Here is a 25606-nt window from a genome sequence, read left to right as displayed (position 1 = left end):
TAAAAGCAGTTTGCATTCTGCCCTTTAGGAAGTCAGCCATTTAAGCATTAGCTCCCAGACTGATACCCAGCTCTCATTCCTCAATGTCCTTTTAAAGGTTAGACTTAAAGGAGAGAGTTAACTCATCCCAATGCACACCCAGCTAGACTAGATTAGAAATAGAAACCATACTCCTCTGTCAGGGCATGTTACCTCTATGGACTGCCACTGAAGTGTCATTTGTTGCTTATTAGTTCTCTCCCATATAAAAGCTGCTCAAATTCTAATTATTCTAAAATGTATCAGATGCTCTAAGACTGCTGTTTGCTTCTTGAGGAAGGGTTACAAGGAAAGAAAAGTTATAAACCCCACATAGGCTACTGGGAATTAGCTGGATTATGTAGACACTACTGGAGTGTTAAGTGGGAAGACCTCATCTCAAAATTTGGCATTTGGTCAAGTTTGAGGTATCATTTAGTGTAAGGTAGTAATATTTTGGTCAGAACAGGATTTAAGAACCTTTAATATGAGAAACCTTACAGAGGGCCTCAAGAATTGAACAGGTGAGATGGTAGGCCTCAGCTGAGTGTCTTCTGAGAGTACCAGTGTGAACTCCTCTTTATGCAGTCAAAAGCCTATTCTAAATTCCCATTTAGAACTTGCACACACCAATCTATAACTGGATCGATCAGTGCAGGATCAGGCCTACTACTACCACAGCCTAGTGAAGATAGCAGTGCACATTACCCTGTCACAGTGTTCTTTCTCCTACCTTTAACTGGATGCTGCCATAAGATGAAAGCTGCTTTAGAAAAATGTGGTCATAGAAATGGGAATTAATCATTAAAAACTCAGATGAATGTTTAAGACAACCTAGAAGGAAAGAACCTTTATGACTGAGGCTGCAAAAGCTATTCTTTGACAGTTTACTTTTGAAACCTGAGGTTAGCCAGCATTTGAAGAGACAACTAGTACTTACAGATGTTTGTCCAACACTGGATTCTTCAATAACTAAACTTTGAGTTGGTTTCTTCTGGAATAATGTTCCCCCCTTATGCCAATTAGTCAGCTGAATTTGGGGGCGTTTGATTTTGTCTTTTTTTTTTTTTTTTTTTTTTTTTTAAGAGCTCAGCTTCTTTCCCTGGCTGATGCAAGCAAGTTTTACTAAATCAAACTTAGTGCAGATAAACTGATCTTAAAGCTGTAGTTCTGTCTCCATCAGGAACAGATTCCTCTCACAGATTATCTGATTCAAGCTATAGAAATCAGAAGGAAATAGGACTTGAATTAGCTTACGCATATAAACAGCATATTTTCTCTCCCTAGAGTATGGTTGAAAAATCCAACATATATTACCATAAGGATTTTTGGAAAGCAAAGTGAAGGAAACTAGACGGTTTGGGGCAACTATTTCTATTTCAAGACCCATTAGATGGAAACCCTCCCTCAGTTGTCTGTTTCATTTCTATTATAATCCAACTTTTCTTTCTGGCCTTCAGACCCTCTCTATCAGGGCTGCTGAATACCTTTCCCAAAAATTACTCAAGTCAGAGCATTTTATGGCCTCACTACTCACTTTTAGTTACCCCAACTGATATGTTTGTATCACATCTGCCTACCAGACAGGGACAGTCTACAATATAAATGTGGACCAAAGTTACATGTGTCTATCCTTCATTAGTACCATGAAACACTATCAGTCATATTTGTGATCTAGTATGCACATGTCTAGCTTAGAGGTGCCCAAGAAAATTGTTAGAAGACTATCAAGAGCTCACACTTACCAGCTGCCATACCATTCTTACCTTGGTATCTGATCTGCTGCAGCAAGGTCTGAGAAGGAGTACGTCATATTAATTAACAGAGTGCCCACCACTATGAATGCATCCAAAATATTCAGTTTGGACCGGAAATAGTTCCTGAAGCTGAAATCAAGGAGAGTTTTAGACAAGTGCCCAAAGACTGAAATATATCTTCAGGAAGAGAATCAGATCTATACAGAGCAAGTGCTGGAGAGAAGCTCTCCTGAACTAGTTCTTAGCACTAAGCACTGAAGTCTCATTAAAAGCAATCTTACACCTGATTTACATACATAAGGTATGGCAAAGCTAATGTAGTTTCCAATCACTTGCTTATACCAAAAGCACTCACAGATTATTCTATAGAAGGGTAACAACCAACACAGACAGCCAAGAAAAGATGTGGCTATCATCTTTGACCAGAAAATTTGCCTACAGGGCATCCATGTTCATAGCTCTAGCTTGAACTTTTGCTTCCTTCCTAGCCTGAGGATTTGCCATCCTGACTTAATTTTTAGCCATGTCTTACCCTTCAACAAACACCCTCAGAAGAACATCGATGAGAAAGAAGAGAGCTATTGCCAGGGAAACACCTTCAAGAACCTCTCTAACACCCTTCTTTTTCTCACTGATAGCCAGATCCACAATCACGACTGTAATGTCCACGATGATAAGTACTACTCCAAATACTCTGCAAAGAAAAAATACAAGTCAACTTGAGAGGTAGGAATGAATTGCTGACATTTATCAACTGAATAGCACAATCCCAGGTTTTTCTTAAGCTGTTCCAGCAAGAGTTTGTCCTCTTATGTAGATTGAGGTCTGCTTAATTAGCAGTTGAAGGATTCCAATTGCATTTTTAAGTGATCTGCACAGAAAGTATCATCCACGTGGAACCCTACATTTATCTCAGACACAGCTGTACTTATTACCTATAATCCTGCAGCTACCTAGAAACAGTGCAAACCTGAATGCTCTAAGGCACACAAATGTCAGTACTTTCATCTTACTCAATTTCCTTCCCACTCATGACTTAATTCAGTCCCTTAAAATAAAATGTCTTTAACAGCTTACCTTGTTCCAGCACACAGACTGCACACAGCTGACCAACTGTTTGCTCAAAGGCTGCCAGCCTAGAATAAGCTGTTACAGGCGTTTTATCCTGGTCAATGGCATTTACAGGTCTGACTTTCAGCTCTCCTTGGAGAATGCAATCATATCTGTTTAAGACTTATTTTTCAATCCCAGTACTTGTCTCATGTCACCCTTTCTGGGGGTGACAGGGCATTCAGTACTTTTCAGAAAAGCAGGCTGGAGTTACTGTTGTAACTCTCCAAGTTCTTACACCAGAATCAAGGACTGTTTTTACCTTGCCCACGTATCGTTATAAGCATGAGCTTTTACCTGAATCCAAATGACATCACAAACGGGGAAATTCTTCTCCTAATTGCACTGCAAGACAAGAGAACTGACATCAGAACAAGTGACATTTTGCTACAGATATTAGCCACAAGAGCAGTTATACCCTTTTGTTCACATTCTTTTGGTTTCAGTATTCTGTATAGTAGTGGTTTCTTTAAGAGAAGATTATTCTGCTGCATTCGTGAAGTATATAGGTTAAGAGAGTACTTGACAACAACGCTTTGACCACTTGTTAAAAAGAGTATTAATCAGTTTACAGACCCTAGAAGCACAGCAGTAAGTACTTATCTGTAACATTATTCAGTGTCATAATTCCAGTGACACGAGAACTCTGGCTTAATAAGCTATAAAAAGTGGGCTTATATAATAACTATTGGTCAAGAGGAAGATTGGAGGCTAGACATCTCTTCAGGGATCTTGTTTGATATATTAGATCATTGCATCACACCATTTTTGTCCCTAAGCCTGAAGAAAGCTGCACTTGTTAATAGCTCCTGTGCTCTTGGAATAGAGGAAGACAAATCCCACTTCTACCTTTAAAGGAAATATCAGTCTGACTTTCAGGTTGAAAACCCAACTGCCTCTTAAGAAAGTTTCTGAAGCCAAATTCTTCCAGTTGTGAGAGTTATCTTCAATCACAGCTCCCATTTTCAGTTACAGTAGATTTTGTTACCTCTTTGGTTTGCTTTAAGCTCTCTGGTTTAGAGACAGCCTTTATGTTACTCATTGTCGGGAAGGCTCTTTAGGTTACACTGATAACTAAGATAGAAGTTCTTGGTGTAGAACCTGGAAATCCATTTCTGAGAGTTCAAAAAACAGATTGCCAGTCTACTAAGTAATCCCAAGATTCTTGTGTTGGGCTTTCATCTCCACAGGCATAAAAAAGCTTCCTCAAATTACTTGTCTTAACTATGTGCTAGAACAAATATCAATATCAAGCATTTTACTGGGCTTATCTTTACTTCAGCAAGCCATTTGCCTTCTTATTTTGGCTCTGCAGATTCCACTTTTGGGGGTAAGCAAGTAATTTAGTATATCATTAGCTTACTTGGAACAGCTGTTGGGTTCGTTATCTTCATCACGACCATCATCAATCTTTACTGTGGGTTCTTCTGTTGTCGGAGAGCTGGAAAAGGAATAATACGAGTCACACAGTGATACAGATGTCAGCTCAATATATTGCTACTATTTGTTGTTCCAGAGAAAAGAATTAACTGTCACCCGGGCAGTGAGCAGCAGCCCCTGTTAGAGAATAGTCCTAGTACCGGGGGAAGAAAGGCTTTCCCCATGTTGACACAGTAGAATCCCTTGGGCTTGTAGTGACCTATTTCCCATTAGCAATCCATCTCTCAAAAGTTCCCCCCCCCCAAAGAGATAGATGTGTTCAGCAGTAGGATAAAGGGCTTTAAAACAGGGCATTCAAGAGTCCACTAAGGACTTAACAGTCCAGGCTCTAGAAGTGCCGGAAATGTACATATGAAAAATGGCTTCAGTGAGCCCAAGTGACACTAATGCTATTACAGTAAACTTCTTGTTCAGAGAATGAATGTTTTCACCAGGAAAAGCCATAGCACAGAAATGTTTTTGTACAGAGCAGGATACCAGACCGGAAACTGGAAGACGAGAGTAGCAGCTGAGCTAGTGCTGAACCAGCATATTTTTGGGGTAGTGGCTGCTTACCGTAACTTCCTTAAATGGGTCTCTTTAGATCAAAGTTTTATTTTTTGAAGGCTACATGACAACTTCAGAGAAAAAGCCTAACATCCAAATCCAGAAGTTTTTATTTCAGCCTTTACTACAGAAATACTGTGGTGCATAATAGGACAGCCACAGTGGCTCTGCCTCTGGCATCATTGCTTCTTGGGCAGGAACAGCTACACACACACATATTCAATACTGATGTTTCCACACTGTTCTGAAGCAGCCTAGCATGTCTGAAGCATTAGTATGGACTCAAGTATTCTTCATCCTCCACTGCCTCTGCAGTCTGGGCTAACCACCTTTTAAGCAGGAAGTTTAATGATGCCTCTCCTACAGTTTCAGCAGCCAGCACTGATGTTTTACCACCTGCACTCAATATTAGGCTCAATAGAGCAATGATCCTACCACAACAATTTCAGTATTTATGCCCTGTTTTTTAGCTCCAGTATCTCCAGATGCCAGTGTGTTCATTTTCCTCCTAAGCCAAAGCAAAACTCTAGTAATGTGTAGCTGTTCAAGTTTGCTTCCCAGCTATTCTTATGGAATATTCACTTGGGCATCTACACTTACTGAACAGCAGAAATGCTTCACTTATTAAAACATGTTACTGGTGTTGCTACAGCAATTTTGCTGAAGGTCACTTGCTTATACTTGTGGACACATGAAATGCACTAAATGCCACCTTCTTATCCTCTACTGTGAATAAAATAAGCCACAATAGGAATGAGAAACAGAAGTGTTTTGAGTTAGGAAGACAATCTTTCACACAACAACAAAACAGAAGCCAAGTCTGAGTACAGTGTTTTCATTGTGCTCTCACACAAGAATTCAGTTCTAGATAATGCTTTCCTCAGAGGGAGGTTGTTTTGCTGATCATTCTATATCTACTTGTCCAAGCCAGAACAAGCTCTCTGCCACAAGCTACTGCAGTTAGCCTTTCACTACTGGCGTGGGAGAGAAGAAAAGGAGGACATAGTAGAAATTATTTCCTTCACACATATACTCTCTCTACAGAGTATAAGCTTTTCTGACTGCTTACAGGTAAAGGCAGTTCAGACTCGAGGCTTTTAAAGAGAACAGAGTATCTTGCTGTACAAGAAACCTTGACAATCTCTGGTTAGTCTCTTGACAGTCTGGATGCTAAAAAAGAGCAGACTTTACTGACATGAGCTTATTATACCAACGGTGGATATTCTGCACTCATTAGTCATTTATTAACTACTTACAAGAAATCAATCACAGTGTATTTCTCTCAAAGATATCCTTCCTCTCACATAACAGCATTGGCAAGCAGGGGTCTGGGGCTGGGGCATGTGAGAGATAAAAAGGCCCTATGGTATATGAACTTCAAACACTGTATCATTATTCCCTTTGTTATATTTGAAGCACTAAGAAACTAGAGACATGGGGCCACACATATTGAATATTGGCATATTTAATCCCAAACCCCCACACTGGCACAGCTCGTTCCACTCACCCGGATGCTTCTGTTGGCTGTGTCCCTTGTTCATACCTCACAGCTGTCATCTTGCCTGTTGTTGCCCCGCTGGTCTTAAAAGAAGCACATCTAGTTAGAGAGGCGACTACAAGAAGCAGTGAACACCAACATCCTATAGGAGCCTCACACTTGCATAACCAGAAGTGAGGCTTCAGCCTAATTTCCAACTATTTCCTCCCTACAGTTGACAAAGCTCAGTCTTTTAAATATAATACTAGTAAGAGTCAGTGCGCTCAGCACTGATGGAGGTTTTCTGACCATACCAAATACGCCACAGTGATAACAGCATCTTTACCTCACGATTAAACATTTCCCCCTGCTGCAAGCTCTGAAACACAGAAAAGCCCCAGCAAGCACCTCTGGGACAGCTGCAGGCCCAGGCTGCTCCAGCAAGCGCAGGCTGAACCCGGAGAGCGGGTCCGGGAGCTCCCTCCCTGCTCACAGGGACCCCTCCGGAGCTCTGTCCCCCCACCGCCCCCGCCTCACCTCAGCGCTGCCGCCGGGCTCAAAGTCGAGCCGGGACACCCGCCCCCGGCGCCCCGCGGACTCAGCGGAAAGTTGCGTTGAGCTTCCTGAGGGCTGTCCCCCGACCCTCCCGCCTCCCGGCCGGGCCGCCACCCCGCTCACCCGCCGAGCCGAGGCCGAGCCGCGGAGCACGAACACGCCGCGGACTCCCCGGTCGCGGGTGGGTGAATGTCCCGGCGGCGCCGCTCGGCTGCACCTGGGCTGGGCCGGGCCGGGCCGGGCCGGGCGGGCACACCTGCTGCCATGGCAACGGGCCCGCCCGCGCAGCGCCCGCCGCTGGGCAGCGGGGCCCTCGCATACACCCGGGGGGCGTTCGCGGGCTCCCACACCAACTTGGGTGGGAGCAGCTGGTCTGGTGGAGGGCAGGAAGGCTCTGCAGAGGGATCTGGACAGGGCGGATCGATGGGCCGAGGCCCAAGTTGCATGAGGTTCAGGAGGAACACTACAGGCTGGGGGAAGAGTGGCTGGAAAGCAGCCCAGCAGCCCAGCAGAAAAGGACCTGGTGTGTGCTGGTCAGCGGTGGCTGAATATGAGCCAGCAGTGTGCCCATGTGTCCAAGAGGCCTGTGACATTCTGGCCTGTATCAGCAATAGTGGTGATGTGGCCAGCAGGACCAGGGCAGTGATTGTCCCACTGTACTCAGTGCTGGTGAGGCCACACCTCGAGTACTGCGTCCATTTCTGGGCCCCTCAAATCTGGAAGGACGTTGTAGGTGCTGGAGCATGTCAAGAGAAGGGAAACAGGGCTGGTGAAATGTCTGAGTGCAAGTCCTATGAGAAGCAGCTGAGGGAGCTGGGGTTGTTTAGCCTGGAGAAAAGGAGGCTGAGGGGGGACCTTATTGCTCTCTTACAACTATCTGAAAGGAGGTTGTAGCCAGCTGGGGGGTCTATTCTCCCAGGTAATTAGTGACAGGACAGGAAGACATAGTCTTAAGCTGTGCCAGGAGAGGTTCACATTGGACATTAGGAGGAATTTCTTCAGAGAAAGGGTGATTAAAGAGTGGAATGAACTGCCCAGGGGGTGGTGGAGTCACCATCCCTGGAAGTGTTTAAGGAAAGACTGAACATGGCACTTAGTGCCATGGTATAGTTGTTAGGTCATAAGTTGAACTCGATGATCTCAGAGGTCTATTCCAACCTAATTGATTCTGTGTGGGGGCCATGCTGCCCCTGGGGCCCTGGCTCACCAAACTCCAGCCAGCCCACTCCAGCAGGGAGCCCTGGCTCCATCGTCCGAGCCCTGGCCACTTGGGTTTTGTAAACTTTGCTTCTGTGGTTTGATGCCTCTTAATGCCTTTCCCATGTCATGGCAGCATTGGGGAGCTGTGCTCAGCATAGGGCTGGTGCAGGTCAGGCAGGGGCTGTGGGCCATCCAGGCCCCCACAGCCTGGGGCAGCGCAGATGCATCACACGTGGGGTTTTCACACAGCATCATGCACTTATGTTTTTGCAGAATCAGAGCCTCCAGAATGTGGTGTGTTACCCTGTGTTATGCAGGGGCGTCACGCCTACCTCATCACTTCCAAAAGCCAAGTGACAATCAGTCCATGATCATCCCACGGTACAATAGTGCTGCTCCTGCTACTGAGGTCAGGGCTGCGCTGGAGAGGCTTTCTGCAGGACGGTCGGCAGCAGAGGGAGCTCAAAGCGAGCTTTTGGAGCCCGCTCCCAGGGCTTCTGGGGCTTGGTCGGCAGAGATGCGGTTAACCGAGGCAGGAGACTTTCCGGATGCTCCCTGCCCAAAAGAAATAATATCTTTAAGATGATTGACGAGAATAGGAAGCATTTCTGAGCAGCAGACTAAATAGAAAATTTCCCTTTTAAATCTGTATAGATATAAATGTATGGGTAAATAGCTATTACAGACAGTGGCAGCAAATAATAGAAACATAGAATCATAGAATATCCTGAGTTGCAAGCAAGCCATAAGGATCATTTAAGTTCCACTCCTGGCCGTGCACAGGACACCCCAAGAATCACACCATGTGCCTGAGAGCCTTGTCCAAACACTTCTTGAATGCTGTCAGGTTTGGTGCTGTGACCACTGCCCTGGGGAGCCTGTTCAAGTGCCCAGCCATCCTCTGGGTGAAGAACCTTTTCCTAATATCCAGCCTAAACCTCCCCTGACACAGTTTCAGGCCATTCCCTCAGGTCCTGTCACTGGTCACCATAGAGAAGAGACCAGTGCCTGCCCCTCCTCTTCCCCTCATGAGGAAGTTCTAGACTGCAGTGAGGTCACTACAGTCTCCTCCACAGACCAAGTGCCCTCAGCCACTCCTCATACAGCTTCCCCTCCAGGCCCTTCACCATATTCTTCTCCCTCCTACGGACACTCTCTAATATCTTTTTATGTTTCTTATATTGTGGTGCCCAAAACTGCACAACAATGTTCAAGGTGAGGCTGCCCCAGTGCAGAGTTAAGTGGGACAATCTCCTCCCTCGACTGGCTGATGGTGCTGTGCCTAATTCCCCCCAGGACATGGTTGGCCCTCCTGACTGCCAGGGCACTGTTGACTCATATTCAACTTGCCATAGACCAGGACCCCCAGGTCCCATTCTGTAGTGCTGCTTTCCAGCATCTCATTGCCCAGCCTGTATGTACATCCAGGGATGCCCCAAGCCAGGTGTAGAATCTGACACTTGTCTTTGTTAAACTTCACATGGCTGGTGCTAAGTATGTTTTGTATATTCAGATAATTATGTATTTGAGAGACAGCTAAACAAGGATGGAAACTAAGCTGGATGATGAGAAGAAGCTTTAAATTAATTTGTTCTTAGTTCTGAAAAATAGTTTACATGTGTAGGCTTGATCCTGTGGACCATGTGGGGATCCTACTCTCAGCAGGAGCTTATATCTGTGGTCTATTCCACTTATATAGGGTGTAACAAAAGTACAGTTTTCTCTGTCCTGGGCTCTGGAAGCACCAGTGTGTGAAGGCAGTTTGGGTATTGAAGTGGGCTTCTCACAGAACAACTTGTAACAACCAGTCAAAGGAGGGGCTGGAGGCTGGGAGGCTTCCAGTTTGGCAACCAGACTGAATGCCAGAGCCAGCTTGCTAAAGGTTGCAGATGCACTTTAAAAGGAAAACCAGTTTTTCCCATTTTTAACCAAATAGGTAGATGCCACATTGCCAGTGATACTGATTGTCACTAACTGCTCCTTTCAATGTCACTAATCTTACAGCACTGGTGATGCTGTAGAAAATTTACCAGCTCTCATGTGTCATCATGAGTTTCCTGGTGGTTGATCTCTTTTCTTAAAACCCTAACTTCTGGAGTCAGATGACTAAAATAAAAAGAGCACCTTTTTATTAATAAACTTATACTTCTAGCTCTCAGCTGGTGGAGAAAAGCATAGGAACAAGATCTAAGGTTCATAAAGCTAGAAGTAGAAAGGAAGCATTGAGGCTATTCTGGTTTTTAAATTCAAGACTTTTAATAATTTTCTTTATATTTTTTCTGGTTAACTCATGATACTGATATTTCATAACCCCTCAGAATCCATTTCTGATCCTCTGATGATTATTCATCAGTGTAAAATAGCAGAATTTTCAAAAAAATGCAGAAAAGATTGAAATGTTCAGTAAATAATCCAGTTACATAGTGGGTAAAGAGCAGGATTAAGTATGCATTTCTCAGAGGGCTGATGACATACTTTACATTCCAAAAATAACAGAGAGAGTGGTAAACAGAATCTCTTAACTTGACGGATTTTAAAATTCGTAGGTATGGCCCTTCTGTATCTGATGCTTTTAAGAGAGATAGGCAAGAAAAATAATTATAATTTCATTAAGTCTTGGGATAGCAGAAGTATGAAGATAGATGGGTAAAAAATCAATTCTCTGCCAATATTAAAAGCAGGTATATCAGATAACCTGATGGTGATAGATTGTCAGCTTGACTTTGCTCCCAGGAGAAATGAGAACAGAGTAGACAGAGGGTTTTGATTAATGAAATATTAAAGAAGCTTAGTAGTAGTAGTAATGATAATAATAATTGTTGTTGTTGTTGTTATTACTGCAAATCAACATGGGATTAAAGAAAGCAATTGTGTCAAACATATTTCTAAAAAAAGATAGCAAGTTTTACTGCTAAAATAAAAGTATTTTGTTGCTTCTGTAAGCAACCAACTGGCTAGAAAAATCACTTTGATTAAAAAAAGTAGAAGAATATAAACTCGATCTTGTTCACATTAGTGTAAACCAGGCGCACTAGTCTTAAAATAACTGAAAAAGGAACCATCCTTACGCAATTCTTTTCCTGAGAGGCTGTGCAGGGACTGGGTGTTGTCTTACACTGTTTAATGTGTTGTTTTGTTTTAAACCATGTCCTGGATATAATCCTGAGTGATGAAGTTTGCAGCTGACACAAAGGTTGGAACAGTGGTCAGATAGATTAAGAACGGCTGCCTAGCACTTAGTACATTGTAATTTACATCCACTGTCAATCTCAGAACAAAAGACCTCAGGATAATGTTTTTCAGCTTTCAGTACCTGAAGGACCATGCAACATCTTTGTAAAAAATCCTTAGTCTACTAGTTCACTAATTCCACTAGTCCCACTAATTCACTGCAAGGCACCTGCCACCTGCATGGCATATGTGTGTATGTGTTGAGAAGCTGGCAAGCATTTCTGGACTATCTTCTCATGTGTTGCAAATCACAACCATCCTGATTGCAGGGAGTAACACCATGCAGGTCAGACTTGGAGCATCAGTGACTATGATGAAGATAGGCAACACTGAAAAATCCTGGAGCAAACAGTAGGGATTAGCTAGTAACAGGTGACTGAGGCATGTAACTCTGTGACAAAAGGAATAGCAAGATCCTTGGGTCCACAAACAGGAAAGATTTTGGTTTCGAAATATTGCTTGTACTTTTTACACAGCCCTTAATGTGGGCTTTTTATCCAAGCTGGAGATGAAGCACCACACAGCTGCTCACTCAACCCTCCTTCTCTCCCCCCACCCCACCCCAGTGGAATGGGCAAGAGAATACAAGTAAAACTTATATGTTGAAATAAGAACAGTTTAGTAATTGAATATAAAGTAAAATAAAATAATAATGGTAAATAATGATCATAAACAGAGAAAAAAACCCAAGTGATGCACAGTGCAATTGCTCACCACCTACTGGCCAATATCAGAGCCACCTTCCCAAGACTAGCTTGGCCACCATTCCAGGTAATTTCCCCCAGCTTATATACTAAGCATGACATTCTATGGTGTGGAATATCCCTTTGGTCAGTTTGGATCACCTGTCCCAGCTATGCTCCCTCACAGTTTCTTTTGTGTACCTCCTCACTGGCAGAGCATGAGACAAGAAAAAAAAGAAAAGTCCTTGACTTTGGATAAACACAACTCAGCAAAAACCCCAAACACCAGTGTGTTATCAACACCATACTCATTCTGAATCAAAAACACAGCACTGTAACAGCTACTGAGAAGGAATTAACTCTACCCTAGCTGAAGTCAGGGCAGTGACTTAAACAAAGTCAGTGAGGACTGGATATGAAAATAGATCTAGGTGCCCCAGAAGGTGTGTAAGCAGACTTACACCATCAAAATTTAGATTTAGAAAGGTATTTGTTCAGCAACTGCCTAACCCTTGAGACAACTAAACTGACTTGGCACCTCTCTGTTGGGCTGCAGTGATCCCCCCAGAACCTGTAGTTCTGTTCCTGTGCATGTCCTGGCCACATATCTCTGCTGCTTGCTCTTGCCTAGATTGGATCAGGCTCCCAAATCTAGGCAGAGTATTGCAGTCCCTGGAGTCCCCTCAACATGCCCAGTTGAGGCCACCTCCACCAAACACTGTCATACACCTCCCACAGATCTTCTCACTTCTATGTACATGTTCCGCATTAAACAGCCTTGAATGAAATCACTCCAGGAAAAGAACTTGTTCTTGCCTTTCCTCCCCATGCCAGCCAGGTGCCCTACTCATCAGTGTAATGCGCTTGTGCTGTGGTTCTTGGCCTTGCCTAAGAAAATCTCCACGCAACCCCTCGCTCCATGACCCTGATGGCTTTCCCCCAGCATGCACACCCATGGCTGAAGTAGATAACAGGGGTTTGGGTTCCCATCCAGGAGCAGGCACACAGCTCCTGTGTACTCGGGCCTAGCCTTCAGCAGGGAAAAAGACATTTGGCAGCAGAGGGCTCTTCCCCTTCTCAGAGTAAGGCCTCATGAGATTAAAAGGCTGCAGGATGAAACTTGGCATTTTCAGACTCAAGACAAAAACCCAGTAATAATTAACAATGCAAGCAATTAAGCAATTGGAGAAGCATGCTAAGGTTTGTGGCTGGTTTTTCAGCATTAAATATTTTACCGTAAAATGTCTTTTTCTCAAAGAAATGTTCTAGTTCAAATGGGAGGGAATTAGGTCAGGGGAGTTCTCTGACCTGAGGTAGGTAGAAGATCATACAGATAATCTACATATTCCCTCTGGTGTTGTGACTAATTCCCTTTGGTACAGCTATTCCTGATGTGAGATCGCTGGGACCTGTGCTTGCCCTCAGGTCTTACAGGAACTTACAAACTAATTACGTTTGTTGTGTCAACCCATTAGATACTCATAGGCTGCATGCAGACCCATTAGTTAAACTGAATTATGTATTTGCCCTTTGAATGTTATCAAAACATTCAGATCTAGCATGTTTCATGGTCTGCCACTATTACTACTTCTTTGTACACAGATTTCTGTGGTTACTCCTTGCTTAAAAACCACAGACTTTTCATGCACATATACTGGTTTCGGTTATTTCATAGATTGAAACTACGGTCTCTGATGTCATCCCAGTCTTTTAAATTTATCTTACTTTTGATGAAACCCTTTATTGTTAGATTAAAAAAACAGTAAATATTTGTTTCAGATCTCACATATTAACTTTGTTGTAAAAAACCTGGCAGCACAAGATTCCTACAGAAGATGTATACTAGCTCAAGCATCAAGGGCCCACAGGCCCCTGGTAGGTACCTCCACACCTGCAGTGCCTGCACAAGATCCTTGTCTGCAGTCCCTCCCAGTGAGCAGGGTGTTCATGGATGGTGGGATGTGATAGAGAAATATAAAAATAATGCAAACGCATAGAGCACCTGGATTCACTGCAAATGATCTGTTTTGCTCTGAGCTGGGTCCAGACTACCCTGAATTTTTCTAGAGCACCGGTAGGCAGTGAGACTCTTGCTGTGAAATCCTCAGTGTCTGTGCCTTCTTTGGAGCCTGAAGCAGTCTGCCCCATTTCTTCTCCTTCTGCCTTTAATAACAAACAGATAAGAAGAAACTGGTCTTGGAAGAGTTTTGAGATCCCATCTACAGTGACGTTCTTTGGACTCTGGGGGTGTGAGTATCCATCGGGTATCATCTTAATGTCTTCCTCCCAAGCCAATTTTTCAGAGGAACCCCAGTGTCCCATGACTGTAGGAATATCAAGAGCTGCCCCAGAGCCATTCTCTTCAGTCACATTTATCCAGCAGTTTGCATGTGCTGGCTGTGCATTTAATGTGTGAATAATAGCTTTTTGTGACTGTTATTCAGCACCTAAATACTTTTGCTGAAAGGAAGGTGGAAGACAGCAGGATGGGGAGGTTTTTATTTAATGAGACTGTTATTATTTGCTGACAAGAATCACTGACTATCTTAAGGGAACCTGACCTCCTTCCAAGTAACTAAACAGGAATTTGCACTGCAGAATATGTGTGAAGCATGTGTTTTCCAGGAAAAAAAAAAAAAAAGAGCATTTACAGTCGTGTTGACTAGGGATTTCAACATCTGTGAGGGAACATCAGTGATCACACAGTGTCCACATTCTTTATGATAACTTGATTATTTTAGCTTCAAGCCAGTGGAAGCAGTACATGAACACACCCTCCTGCTAGACTTAGCTTCATGGCAACTCCTCTCTTGTGCTTCAGATAAAGCCTCCTCTAGCCTGGGAAAAAAAAGTTAATCATGAAGCAGGTACACAAGAACCCCGTTCCAGCTGACTGGGTTTTTTACATGCAGACATTGGTGAGGTTAACACCAGTGGAGTCCTACAGAGAGCATGAAAGTGCTCCAGACATCTTGGCTCTGAGAGATGATTTGGCAATCACTGAAGAAGGGCTGGAGACTGAGTCTTGTTTCTGCAAAGCTGCAGTCACATAACATGTGTGAGTCTCATTGGCACTGCAGCTTCACCTCTCCCCTCCTGCTCAGGGACCAGCAGGACTTAAGTGACATGAGGCCTGATGCTCCCTAACCATATGTCCCTGCAGACAGCTGCAGGGACTGCCCGTGCTGCCCACACCATGACTCCAATACTGCTACCACAAACTCGGTCCTACCACCGACCCCATCTGGGATCAGGAGGTGCTTACAGGCCAGTGAGAATGTTGGCCACCTAGGCAAGAGCATAAATTGGTGTGCAGCATCTCGAGGGCTGTCTGGATGTGTCCAGCTGAGAAAGATTCTGGTGTGAATGAAAGCCCCAGGGGATAACATGTAGCCTCCCTGTGCTCTAGTGTGAGATACCTCAGTACCCTGCTTTAGGCTGCAGTCCCTGGCCAAAGGGACAGAAGAAAGGACTAAGTACCCGCTAAGGAGAAGAGGAGATGAGAAGGTGTTTCACTCATTTAGTTTCATAGCTGTCAAAACTGGTCTAAAACTGGGGGTAGAAAAGAAGTGAGAAAAAAAAGCACTGTTTACATAATCCTTTGGCAGTGAAATGGGCCAGGGAGAAGAGGAATTCACTTTTTAAGAAACAAACAACATTGTTGTATTAGGTAGTAGCTGGATAGTCCTGCTTTCCTTGAGAGTAGCACAGAAGTTTACTGTGGGTTTATATGCCTTGTCTTTTGTCCCCATGGTCTCTCTGAAAAACACTCTGTAAAACGGAACATTCCTGCTGTTTTCTTTAAAATAATCTGTAATTGTTTGGCCTTAATGCAAAGAGAGCCACCCATCTGTTTGGTTTGGTTTTTTTTTTCTTTTCCACAAATGTCCTTGTTTGTGTTAACAGACAAATCTAATCATCCAGCTCAGAGGAGAGTTACACAACTACAAACCTCCTGAGATTTCAGTCTAATAGCAAATCTTGCTTAATACCCCTGTGTTCACTTCTTGCTTCGGATTTGCAGCTCCTTTGGCATAACAGCTGTGCTCTTATAAAACAGATTAAACAGCAAAAGGAATGTTGAATGGAAAAGCTGTGTTATTTCTACCTTTCAGGACTTGGTGAAATGAGCCTGGCTGTGTTAAAACATGAGCTAAAACTCCCACTGGGAGTATTAGACTGAGTGATTCATATAAACACTTAAAGAAGTCAGCTTTGGTTGAGCTTCCTAGTCAAATAAGGTGGGTAATAGTACACAAGCAGCAGAGACCTTCTCCCCCCCTCCTTTGGAGAGCACTGTTGATAGAAGCCTACTGTCGTTTATCCTTCCTGGGAAAGCAGCAAGATGAGTATTGGGTAACCACAGAAAACCCGGGATTTGGGTAACTTTCCCATGAGGAATTGCGAGTATCTTTTCTGTGAAACTGCCTAGTGCTGTGAAACGTTCTTCATCTGTGCCCTTGATGTGGGCCTTCTGGAGAGGAAAATCTCATCAACTGCTGAAAAAACAGCCAGGTTTATGATCACTTTCTTTTGCAGTTGGCTTTTAAGGGCGATAATCTTATCAAAAGGAGGTCTGAAGAAAGGCAAGTCACAGGTATGTTCATTTCATGTGTGTTGATAAAGGCATGGATGGAATTGCTTTCTTTCCCTCTGCTCTGCACTGTCTGGTTTTCAGGAGCTGTTGCTCAAACCCATCCTTCCTGTTAGCTTTTTGCCTCCACCCACGTGCTCTGTGTGGGGCCTGATTCTGACCTCAGCACCAGTGCTGCAGCCACCAGCACGGCTGTGGGGGGTGTGAACAGCACCAGTGGTCGTGGGCTGGCAGTGACCCCTTACTGTAATATTGAACTCTGCTCTCTATGAGCTGAAAAACTGCCATGTGCTGGGACACCCTCCTGCACAACGTCTTTTACTGGGGTCACTTGCGTGAAGATCTTCCCTCGGCTTGCTTTGGGCCTTGCCTGCCCATCTTGGCAGAGGAGTCCCCCTGCTGCTGGCTCTGGAAGCAGCTCTAGCATCAGCGGCTGCAGGGTTGCTAGTAGAGCCATAGCTGGAACAAAGCACGTTGCTCAGAGAATAGAGCTGGGTAGCCAAGTTTCTGCAGTACTTCCAGATGTGAAGCAAGGGAGTTGGGTTTAGCCTATTTTTCAGATTTTTTTTCTCTCTAATTTTTTTTTAAAGCATCATGCAAGCACACTGAGAACAATTTGTACTGTTCAGTAACACTCAGCTGCATGTTCCCAGTGTCAGCACTTATCATTTTTTTCTAGCTAAGACTCTCCAACCCAACTCACATCTGTGTGTTGGGGCAGATTGGCAGCAGAGATCTTTTCCACTAAAATCCAAGAGAAAACTACCCCATTCCACTCTGTCATATGTGTGACTTCTGCCCTTAGCCTTCAAGGTAATCCCATCCTGACCACTCCAAGGACTGAGGAGGGGCAATGTCCATGGTCACTCAACCCAGCAGGCAAAATTCCTCTTAACTTTGGGGAGGTTGAACTGAATAAACACTGCGATTTTTGCAAGAAGTGCTCCAAGGAGGTGTGATTGCTGAGTAAGTTCCCAGCTGTGTAAGACACTTGGGAGAAGTGGCAGAGGCTGTTGGAAAGTCACACAGGGATTTATTTCTACAGGGAATCAGGAGCTCAGACCCAAGGCTTGATGCCCCTGTCAGCATGCTGCACTGGTGCTTTAGCTTTGCCTTAATATGCATCTTTCCTCTGATTTTATCCTGCCTGTAGTTTCAAGCAACCTCCTTAACAAACCCTACAGCATTTTCTGGGGAATTAAACATAACTGTGAGGTGGATTAGGTTGTGAGAGGAATTAAAGAAACCTCTAGTATCTATGCTTCTTTTCAGGTGATAAGAAGTGAGTGTCATGATGCACAGGTTGCTGCTGCTCCTTCTCCTGGTCAGCTTCAGCTCACCTGCACCCAGGTTTTCCGTGAGTATCTTTCAGTCAGCGTCTGTACAACCTCTCAACGGTTCGTCACTCCCAGTCATACAGAGATGGATGCTCCCTCACAAGAGGGATGGAGATTTGCAAGAGTAGAGCAAGAAAGCATCTCTGTGCAGCTAAAAGAACGTCAGTTTCCTTGTCCTGGTAATACAGGGTTTTCACAGCATTAAGGGCTGTGAAGCTGTCTGGGTGACGGAATTGACATTGCTAAGAATTAAAAACAACAACAAACTCTTTCTAAAAAATATATATTTTTATAGCCAAAATATCAGCTCTTTTATCTTCCAGTTTTACACAAAGATGATTCTGGAACCTCGCTGGTTTGCCCTGTCTGCAGTGCAAGAGCAGAGTTTTCTCCCTCTTATCCATCTGAGCATTTTCATAGTCTGCAAACCTTCCCTTTAAGCTCATTTAGTGGGGGTCAAGACAAATTATTTTTGTACAAAGTAAGTTTTTGTGCACCTGATCATATCCTGGCATGTTCTGATCAATGCCAAGGTTGTTGTAGAAACACTGTTTTCACTGGATTCAACTCAACAGCTCATGCTGTGCAAGATTTGTGTAACTTAGCAAGATATCACCATCAAACCATCTTGATCCACAGAGGCAATGTGACATGTTAGGGTCAAGAGGAGACAGATACTCCTCTTTCTGCCTCTCTGTACTTACTACTGACTGAAGCATGGGGGGCATTGTTTCTTTTTCTCCGTAGGACAAAGATGTCTGCCTCCAAGACAACAATAAATTAAGACAAAGATTAAAACAACTTCAAGACTTGCTTTACTTATATGACCTGCAACTGAAGGACATTCTGGAGAACACTTACCACAGAACAAGAAGTGGGCTGTTCTCAGGCAACAGGAGTGTGCAGCATGAGACGCTTTTACCCACAACCAGTGGAAATTTAATAGTTTATGACCAAGGTACAGTTTGCGGTAACGTACCACAATGCTTATTTCTTCCTGCAGTGTCTCATGTGTCATATTTTATTTCTGCTAAAAGTTTTATATTTTTTAAAGTGGATTGTATTTTAAAATGTAGATATGTGGGAAGGAGAAGAGCTGACTGGTGGTGGTGGTACCAGCAGATATTTCCTGGGGCCTGAGTCCACTGGTCCATCTTTAGGCAGCCACCACCCAAGTACAACATGGACAACTGGAGCTGGGCTTCTCACCTGGGACTCTGCTGCAGAGAGGAACAGCCACCTCTCATGTTTTCCATTAGACTTACTTTAGGCATCTGCTTTGGGAAAAGATGGACCCTACTCTTGAAGAGCCCATTTCCTCTGAGTGACTTAGGGAAGCCCAGAGTGCCTGGCTCAGCTGCAGGCACTGAAATGTGTTTAGAGGAGCCAAGTCTCCCTGTTTCTCAGTACCTCCATCACTTTTGTGGCACAGTAACAGGCATGCATGCTTTGTTCTTTGGTGTTACTTTGAGAACATAGTCATAAATGCCATTGTCGCCTGTGGCCAAGATTTTATCCTTTGTGGGCATTACATTGAAAGTGCGGAGCACTGAGGTTCTCAAAGGCTCTGTCCTGATACAGCCCTTGTAGAGCTGGTCACAGGAATTTAGCCTCTTATTTTAGAATTGTTGTTCCCTGCTCTTATCTGAAGTACAGCTGAGGTTATCTTACTGTCCACATGGAAATCAGCTTCCCTGCAAATATCTTGCTGACAGAGACCGTTTCAGTCCTGCTTCACTATAATGTTATTGCCTCAGCCTAAGCTGCAGCTGTCCTATATCTCATCAAAGATTTGGGAATAATTCCCTCAGAAGGTATAGCTGTAAAGGCTCTCAAGCCTTACTGCTCTTTGTCAAGCCCAGCCACTTGCAAAACAGCATTTCTACTACCTTGCTGAATCATTTGCTTTAATTTTCCAGGGCTTGCATAGCTATACACAGGCTGGCCAAGTGTTCTTGTCCCACACAACCTCTCAGTGATGTCTTCTCTTGGTGGCACATACCCCTTTGCTTCTCCCCCACCCTGTTTAACAAACAGATACCACTCTGCCTAGATTGCTCTGCGGTGTATAATCGGAAGAAAACCAAAAGTGGCTACTACCGAATCAGGCCCAGAGCAGACCGAGAGCCTTTCCTGGTGTACTGTGACATGTTTGATGGAGGGGGGTGGACAGTCATCCAACGGCGGAGTAATGGCAGGGAGAATTTCAACAGGTGAGTGCATCATTGTTGCATCCAGAGGGCTTTCAGTCAGGCCAGCAGCTCCCATCCCTGTCCTGCTGCCTGGCGAAACCCCATTCTAGAGAAGCAGGGTATGCAAGACTATATATTAGTGATGATTACTTTGGAGTAGGGCAATCTGGTGGTACCTATTGGCAGCAGGAGGCCATTTTCAAATTGGATCTATCATATCTTTTCCATAGTTTCTCTGCATTTGAACGCATATTTGTTTTATCATTATTGGAGACTGTTAGAGGCTCCAAACTGGCAGGTGTTTGCTACCCATTCATAGGCTGAGGCTTGTTGAACATATCTGTTCCCATTGTCAGGGATTATGCTCAGCATGTTGTAAGATTTATTACCATATTTAGATAATTCAAAAAGATGCCAAACCAGATTGTCCTTTATGCAAAGTCCCAGAGAGGTGACTTTCACACAGAAATTTACAGGAGGAGAGATGCTCTGGCAGCACAGTAAAGAAGAAAGGTCCCCATGCAGATTATTTCACTATCACAGCACACGCAATTTCAGGGCATACCTAGTGCCTCCTAAAGTCTGTTCAGTCCATTGCAAAGCTACCTCAACTGGTTCTAAGCTGGCTTGCCCAGAGAGAGGTCACTATCTGGCCATGGCAGTTCAGGTGAATGGAAAACATCCTGCAGAGGAGCACTGACTGGTATGTAGGTCACACAGAATCAATCCATAACAGCATGAGAGAGGGAATAAACACAAGGTTACTAAAACTGGAAAGGATGATACACAAGAAGTATATGTGAATATCAAAGATAATACGTAAATCATGTGAATTACAACTTGCTGAAGAACAATATCAGGTGTTTTGCCGAAGACCAATGTGACAGCTGCTGCTTTCCCTTTTCATCTAACTGACAACCTCATCCTGCGAGCACCACATCCGCCAGTGTGAAGGTTTGATCCCAATATATGTGTGTGCACAAGTTTAGCAGGAGAAAAAGTAAGCTGTGAGTTGTACTTACTTCTAAGGCAGAGTGACAAATCTCAGCTCAGCTTGTGATAAGTCAGATACTTTTAGAAAACAGTGTCTAGAAACACAGCTGAAATTTTACTTGTTACCATACCCAAGTGTCACAAACTGTCTAATTCCCTCACACACTGAAACTGATATTTGTATCTCACTGCAGGAAATGGGATGATTACAAACTGGGATTTGGGAGATTCCAGGGCAAGAATGATGAATACTGGTTGGGCAACGACCACATCTATGACCTGCTCGCTAGAGGTCCAAGTATTTTTCCTCTACAGATTTCTTTGTAATTTGCATGAGATGGTTCATCTAACAGGACACAACTTTATGTTTAGGAGAGAGCTCATTAAAGATTGAACTGATGGACTGGCATGGGGAAAGACGTTATGCAGTCTATGAAAATTTCCAACTTGCAAATGAGCAGGTGCGAAAGGGGGACAGCAGTGATTTGCTTGGTTTGGTCTGTGAGGGTGGGGCATCTGCATATGCAGCATCAGACCAGTATCAGGTTTGTAACTATAGCTCTGCAAAAGTTATCTGCTGTGGTTCAATGGTCTTCCTAGTTTGTCTGACTGACAAACAACCCTGAGAGCAGGGACATAAGCCTGGGATATTTCCCTTACAACTGCAGAGTGTCAAAGCCACACAGAATCATGTGTGTGTGCTGTCTTGCTATCTCTGCTGCTGCACCAAGGGCAGCTCTGTGATGATGCATCTCTGCTGCAGGGCACAAAGAGATATGTTCTTGCCTCTGGTCTCATGATTAAAAAAGTCTGCTGTGAGTTAGAAGACCCTTAGGGTTTGAACCTCTGCAACAAAATGGAACCCTGTTCTCCTACTTCCTAAGAGAGTGTTTCAGACTGTAACATAAAAGGCAAGCACCAGAACAAACCCTCTCTACCTTGTTTTAAAATAAAACAGTGAACTTTAATCAAAGCCCTGAAAGAGCAGTTTTAAGTTCCGATCTTGAAAAGAGGTACCTGTAGCACTACACCTTGTGCTACAGACACAGAAAGCCCAAAGACAGAAACATCCTGTATTTCCCTGTCTGCTTTCTAGCTATAGACAGCATCCTGCTCCATACAGGTGCTGTTCTTTGCAGGCTTGCCTTTCTGAACACTACATGCAAGTAGCCCAAATAACCAAGGACATGAGTTCCATTGCATGGACCAGTCCTAGTACCAACTCCATCCCTGCTCCAGAAATGTCACATTATGCTCAGTTTGTGATTAGAGCTTTGTTATTAAAAGTTTGAACAGCTTCATTGTAATACCTTATTGCCATTTTTCATAAAGAAAGGAGGGCTATGATGACAGGAGAAAGCTCACAACACAAAAGTAATCATCCATCCATATCAAATGTCTCTTAGACCTGTTAGCTGTGCACAACAGAACTATTATTCTAATTATTCCCACCAGGACCAGACCATTTAGCTAGAAATCAGATGACCTCCCATCCTTGGAAGAGCAAAATGCCTAAGCATTTATTCTAGCTGAACAACAGATCAGTTTATGAAGGCAACTCCTTGGCACAGCTTTCTGCTAAGTTTGTTCTTGATCAGCTAGAAAGTGCCTTTCATCTTGCTGTAGAGTGTATCAAGTGGTTGTTGAACCACAATAAATGTGAAGCCCTTTGTAGCAGCAGCAGCAGCAATTAGCAATCCCTTCTGGAAGTTTAAATCCTTCATTGATCTGCACTAGGATCATTAAAGCACAGAGACAAAAGTCACCCTTGACTTCAAAAGTGGATAAAATTGCCAGAGCAAATTTGATCTCAAAAATAGGAGGAAGGGCAGATATCAAAGACATGTTTCACATATTTCTGCAGGACAATTACAGGTTATGGTTTGGCACCTATTCTGGTAACGCTGGCGACGCTCTGTCTGGTGGGAGCAATTTTGAAGATCAGTGGTCAGCCTCTCACAGAGGGATGCAGTTCACCACATTTGACAAGGATCACGATCGATTCCTCGCAGGCAACTGTGCATCAGAGAATAAGGGCGGTTGGTGGTTTAACAGGTATGCAAAATAGCTGATTCCTCTCGGATGAGTCGGGTGTGGGTGGCTGTACAGCTGAGAGGGCTTGCCTGCCTTACAGCAGCTGGACGTTGCTGTGTTCACTTGCCACCTTGCACAGCCAAACCTAAGATGTTCACACCTACAGATCCTCAAAGGAAACCAAACTGCTTCTCTCATTATAGCAAAGCAGGTAAGTTGAATAAATTTTAAGAAATGGGCCACAGGTAAGTTGCATTCCTTTCAGGAAAATGGGTCAGAACAAATGCATAGGGGCCAATGAACTGGAAGGAAAAGAGCCCAATTAAAATTCCTGAAAGTGCTTTGGGTTATACTCTAGAAAAGAAAACAATTGTACCCATAACAAGCTGAAGTATGAGCAAAGGGCATTTCTCTGTTGTGGAGCATGTCTAGGGGGGTGCACTATCCCAAAAAAGATGTGATGGTATATTTGCTAGCTGGGCATATGCCACATATCAATGGATAGGGACTCAGATTCACCTGCACCAGGACCATGGACACATCACTCTTGGTTTTTCTCTGCTTTAATCCAGGATGAGCCCCTTTGATCAGATTCTCATCACATAACAATTAAAATCAGTGGAGCTACATCAGTAGTAGGATTTACCTCAATTAAAAGACATCTGCATTTTTAAGTGTCAATATGGATCTGCCTACACCTGAGCTAGAGCCTAACAAATGGAACCACACCCCTTTGTTTAGGTAATGTCGTTATAATGTCCATAATTAATACACCTGAAGGAGTCTACAGGTTGAATTCTGTGACCAGTGTAGGTGTCTGCTTTAGGATGACCCACATACTTGTCTGGGTTCCATTAAGTGCATTAGCCACATCTCCATCCCACCCTGGTATTTCTAAATGTATGTCGTGTGAAAACTGTACTGCACTGCAATGATGCAATATCTTCCCACGCTGAGCATAACTCCCTTTTTCTCTCTCCTACATCGTTACAAGGTGCCATGCCGTAAACCTCAATGGACGATACTACAGAGGAGGAAGGTACAAGGGATCCCATGACGATGGTATGGTTTGGTCTACGTGGCATGGGATGTGGTACTCGCTAAAATATTCAGCCATGAAAATCAGGGCTCCGTTCTTCGTTGACAGCGAGAGTGGAGACGGAGAGAACAGTCAGGGCAGCTGAAACCTGCTGCTTTGGAAAGAGGAAAAGTACAGGCTGAAAAGAATTGTGCAAGTTGATAGCCTGTTCTCTGCTGCTGCCAATTGCCAAACCTGCACTGTGATAACTGGAGTTGCACCTGCTTCTGCTACCTGAAGCTAACAGCACAAGTTGTTTGAGCACAGCCAGACAAAAATGTAATAGAAAACATATGGATCTCAATCATGGGATAACCACAGGTTTCTTTTTCAGCAGTTTTCAGAACTTTGTTGGAGAATGTTTATTAAAAGCTCTCTGACCTTTAAATGATCAAGCTAGTAACCACAGCAGCATTGGATCAAGGGTTGGACTTGATGATCTTGGAGGTCTTTTCCAACCTGGTTGATTCTATGATTCTAATCATGTCCTGCAATCTATCTATACTCTTCAAGGTTTAAACCTTTCTCATCTTGTTTTTAAACATGAGTGCTTCAATTATGAGGACATCAGAATAGAAAGAACAAGGCAATGGGAAATTGGGACTTCATCTGGTGTGCCTTTACTAATGCTTTGTTCTGCCTCAGGAGATGTTTTTAAGCAACTCTTCCTATGGTTCTAAATTGCCACACTTCAGTATCAGAGTGCCTCTGGAGCGTGTGAAACCAAGCACGTGGATGGATATGCTCCAACTGCTAACATGCATCCACAATAAGACTACTTCAAAGTAAACCTCCACAATATGGACAATGTGGACACTGGGTTCCATGGCCAACAGCTTCCTGATGCAGATCCACTGCGACAGCACACTGCAACACATTAATGCAAAGACAACCCTGCCGACCAGATTTAAGCCCCAGACTAAAATTAGGCAGGTTTTACTAAATTTAAGTTGAACACAGATATTCTTAGGAGCTCCTAAAATGCGGACATGATTCATTTGTACATTCTCCTGTAATTTACCAGAGATGACTTAGAGTAGTGAAAGGGAATTAGAAGGTAGAAAGTGGTTGAACCACAGGGCAAGCTACTTTCGTTGTCTCATTGGAGTGAAGTGAAAGAGCAACACAAATGACTGAAAGAAATGGAACACTGAAAATCTATTTTCCACAAGTTCTTAACAGCAATGGTTAAAAATGAACAGCACTATCAGCTTGATGCAAGTCATTTAACTACTGTGATGTAGAATAAGCCCAATTTTTTTCTGATTTACAATATTTTTTTTAACTGGTAGCTCTTTTCCATTTATTGGCTTTTAGATCCATACATATTGTAATTTGTATATACATCCATAAAGGATGAA

At 43.7% G+C, this 25606-nt stretch overlaps 2 protein-coding genes across 10 annotated transcripts in view; one reads left to right on the top strand and one right to left on the bottom strand.

Annotated features, from left to right (window-relative positions):
* LOC126649303 (phosphatidylinositol 3,4,5-trisphosphate 3-phosphatase TPTE2-like) overlaps positions 1–8636 on the bottom strand; it is a 20456-nt gene extending 11820 nt beyond the window's left edge. Inside the window, exons 1-6 of one of the 7 annotated variants that reach the window (XR_007631004.1) lie at positions 7027–7169; positions 6379–6447; positions 4249–4326; positions 3183–3230; positions 2308–2469; positions 1785–1904 (exon numbers count right to left, since the gene is read on the bottom strand). Coding sequence is in view for 6 of the 7 variants with exons in the window: in XM_050333331.1 (XP_050189288.1) it covers positions 1785–1904; positions 2308–2469; positions 3183–3230; positions 4249–4326; positions 6379–6447; positions 7027–7169 (620 nt within the window). In the remaining variant the exon portion in view is untranslated. Of the gene's footprint in view, positions 1–1784; positions 1905–2307; positions 2470–3182; positions 3247–4248; positions 4327–6378; positions 6453–6885; positions 6936–7026; positions 7174–8435 lie in introns of those variants that run through there. The other 6 variants (XM_050333333.1, XM_050333336.1, XM_050333331.1 and 3 more) reach the window with 6 other exon arrangements.
* On the top strand, positions 2416–25606 carry LOC126649304 (fibrinogen-like protein 1). 3 transcript variants are annotated; one of them, XM_050333338.1, is made up of 9 exons: positions 2416–2501; positions 16557–16614; positions 17884–17968; positions 18696–18906; positions 20002–20161; positions 21328–21425; positions 21506–21594; positions 22998–23188; positions 24162–25606. In XM_050333338.1, exons 3-9 carry the CDS (start codon positions 17903–17905, stop codon positions 24349–24351), a joined length of 1005 nt encoding a protein of 334 aa, XP_050189295.1. In that variant the 5' UTR covers positions 2416–2501; positions 16557–16614; positions 17884–17902; the 3' UTR covers positions 24352–25606. The 3 variants fall into 3 exon arrangements, with proteins under 3 accessions (XP_050189295.1, XP_050189296.1, XP_050189294.1); XM_050333339.1 differs by lacking the exon at positions 2416–2501 and having other exon boundaries at positions 16009–16614; positions 24162–24229; positions 24315–25606; XM_050333337.1 differs by lacking the exon at positions 2416–2501 and having other exon boundaries at positions 16009–16614.

Source organism: Myiozetetes cayanensis, unplaced genomic scaffold (assembly GCF_022539395.1).
Source record: "Myiozetetes cayanensis isolate MyiCay16 unplaced genomic scaffold, myiCay2020 scf5-8, whole genome shotgun sequence".
Taxonomy (NCBI): Eukaryota; Metazoa; Chordata; class Aves; order Passeriformes; family Tyrannidae; genus Myiozetetes; species Myiozetetes cayanensis.
This window is presented reverse-complemented; position numbering and strand designations above follow the sequence as displayed.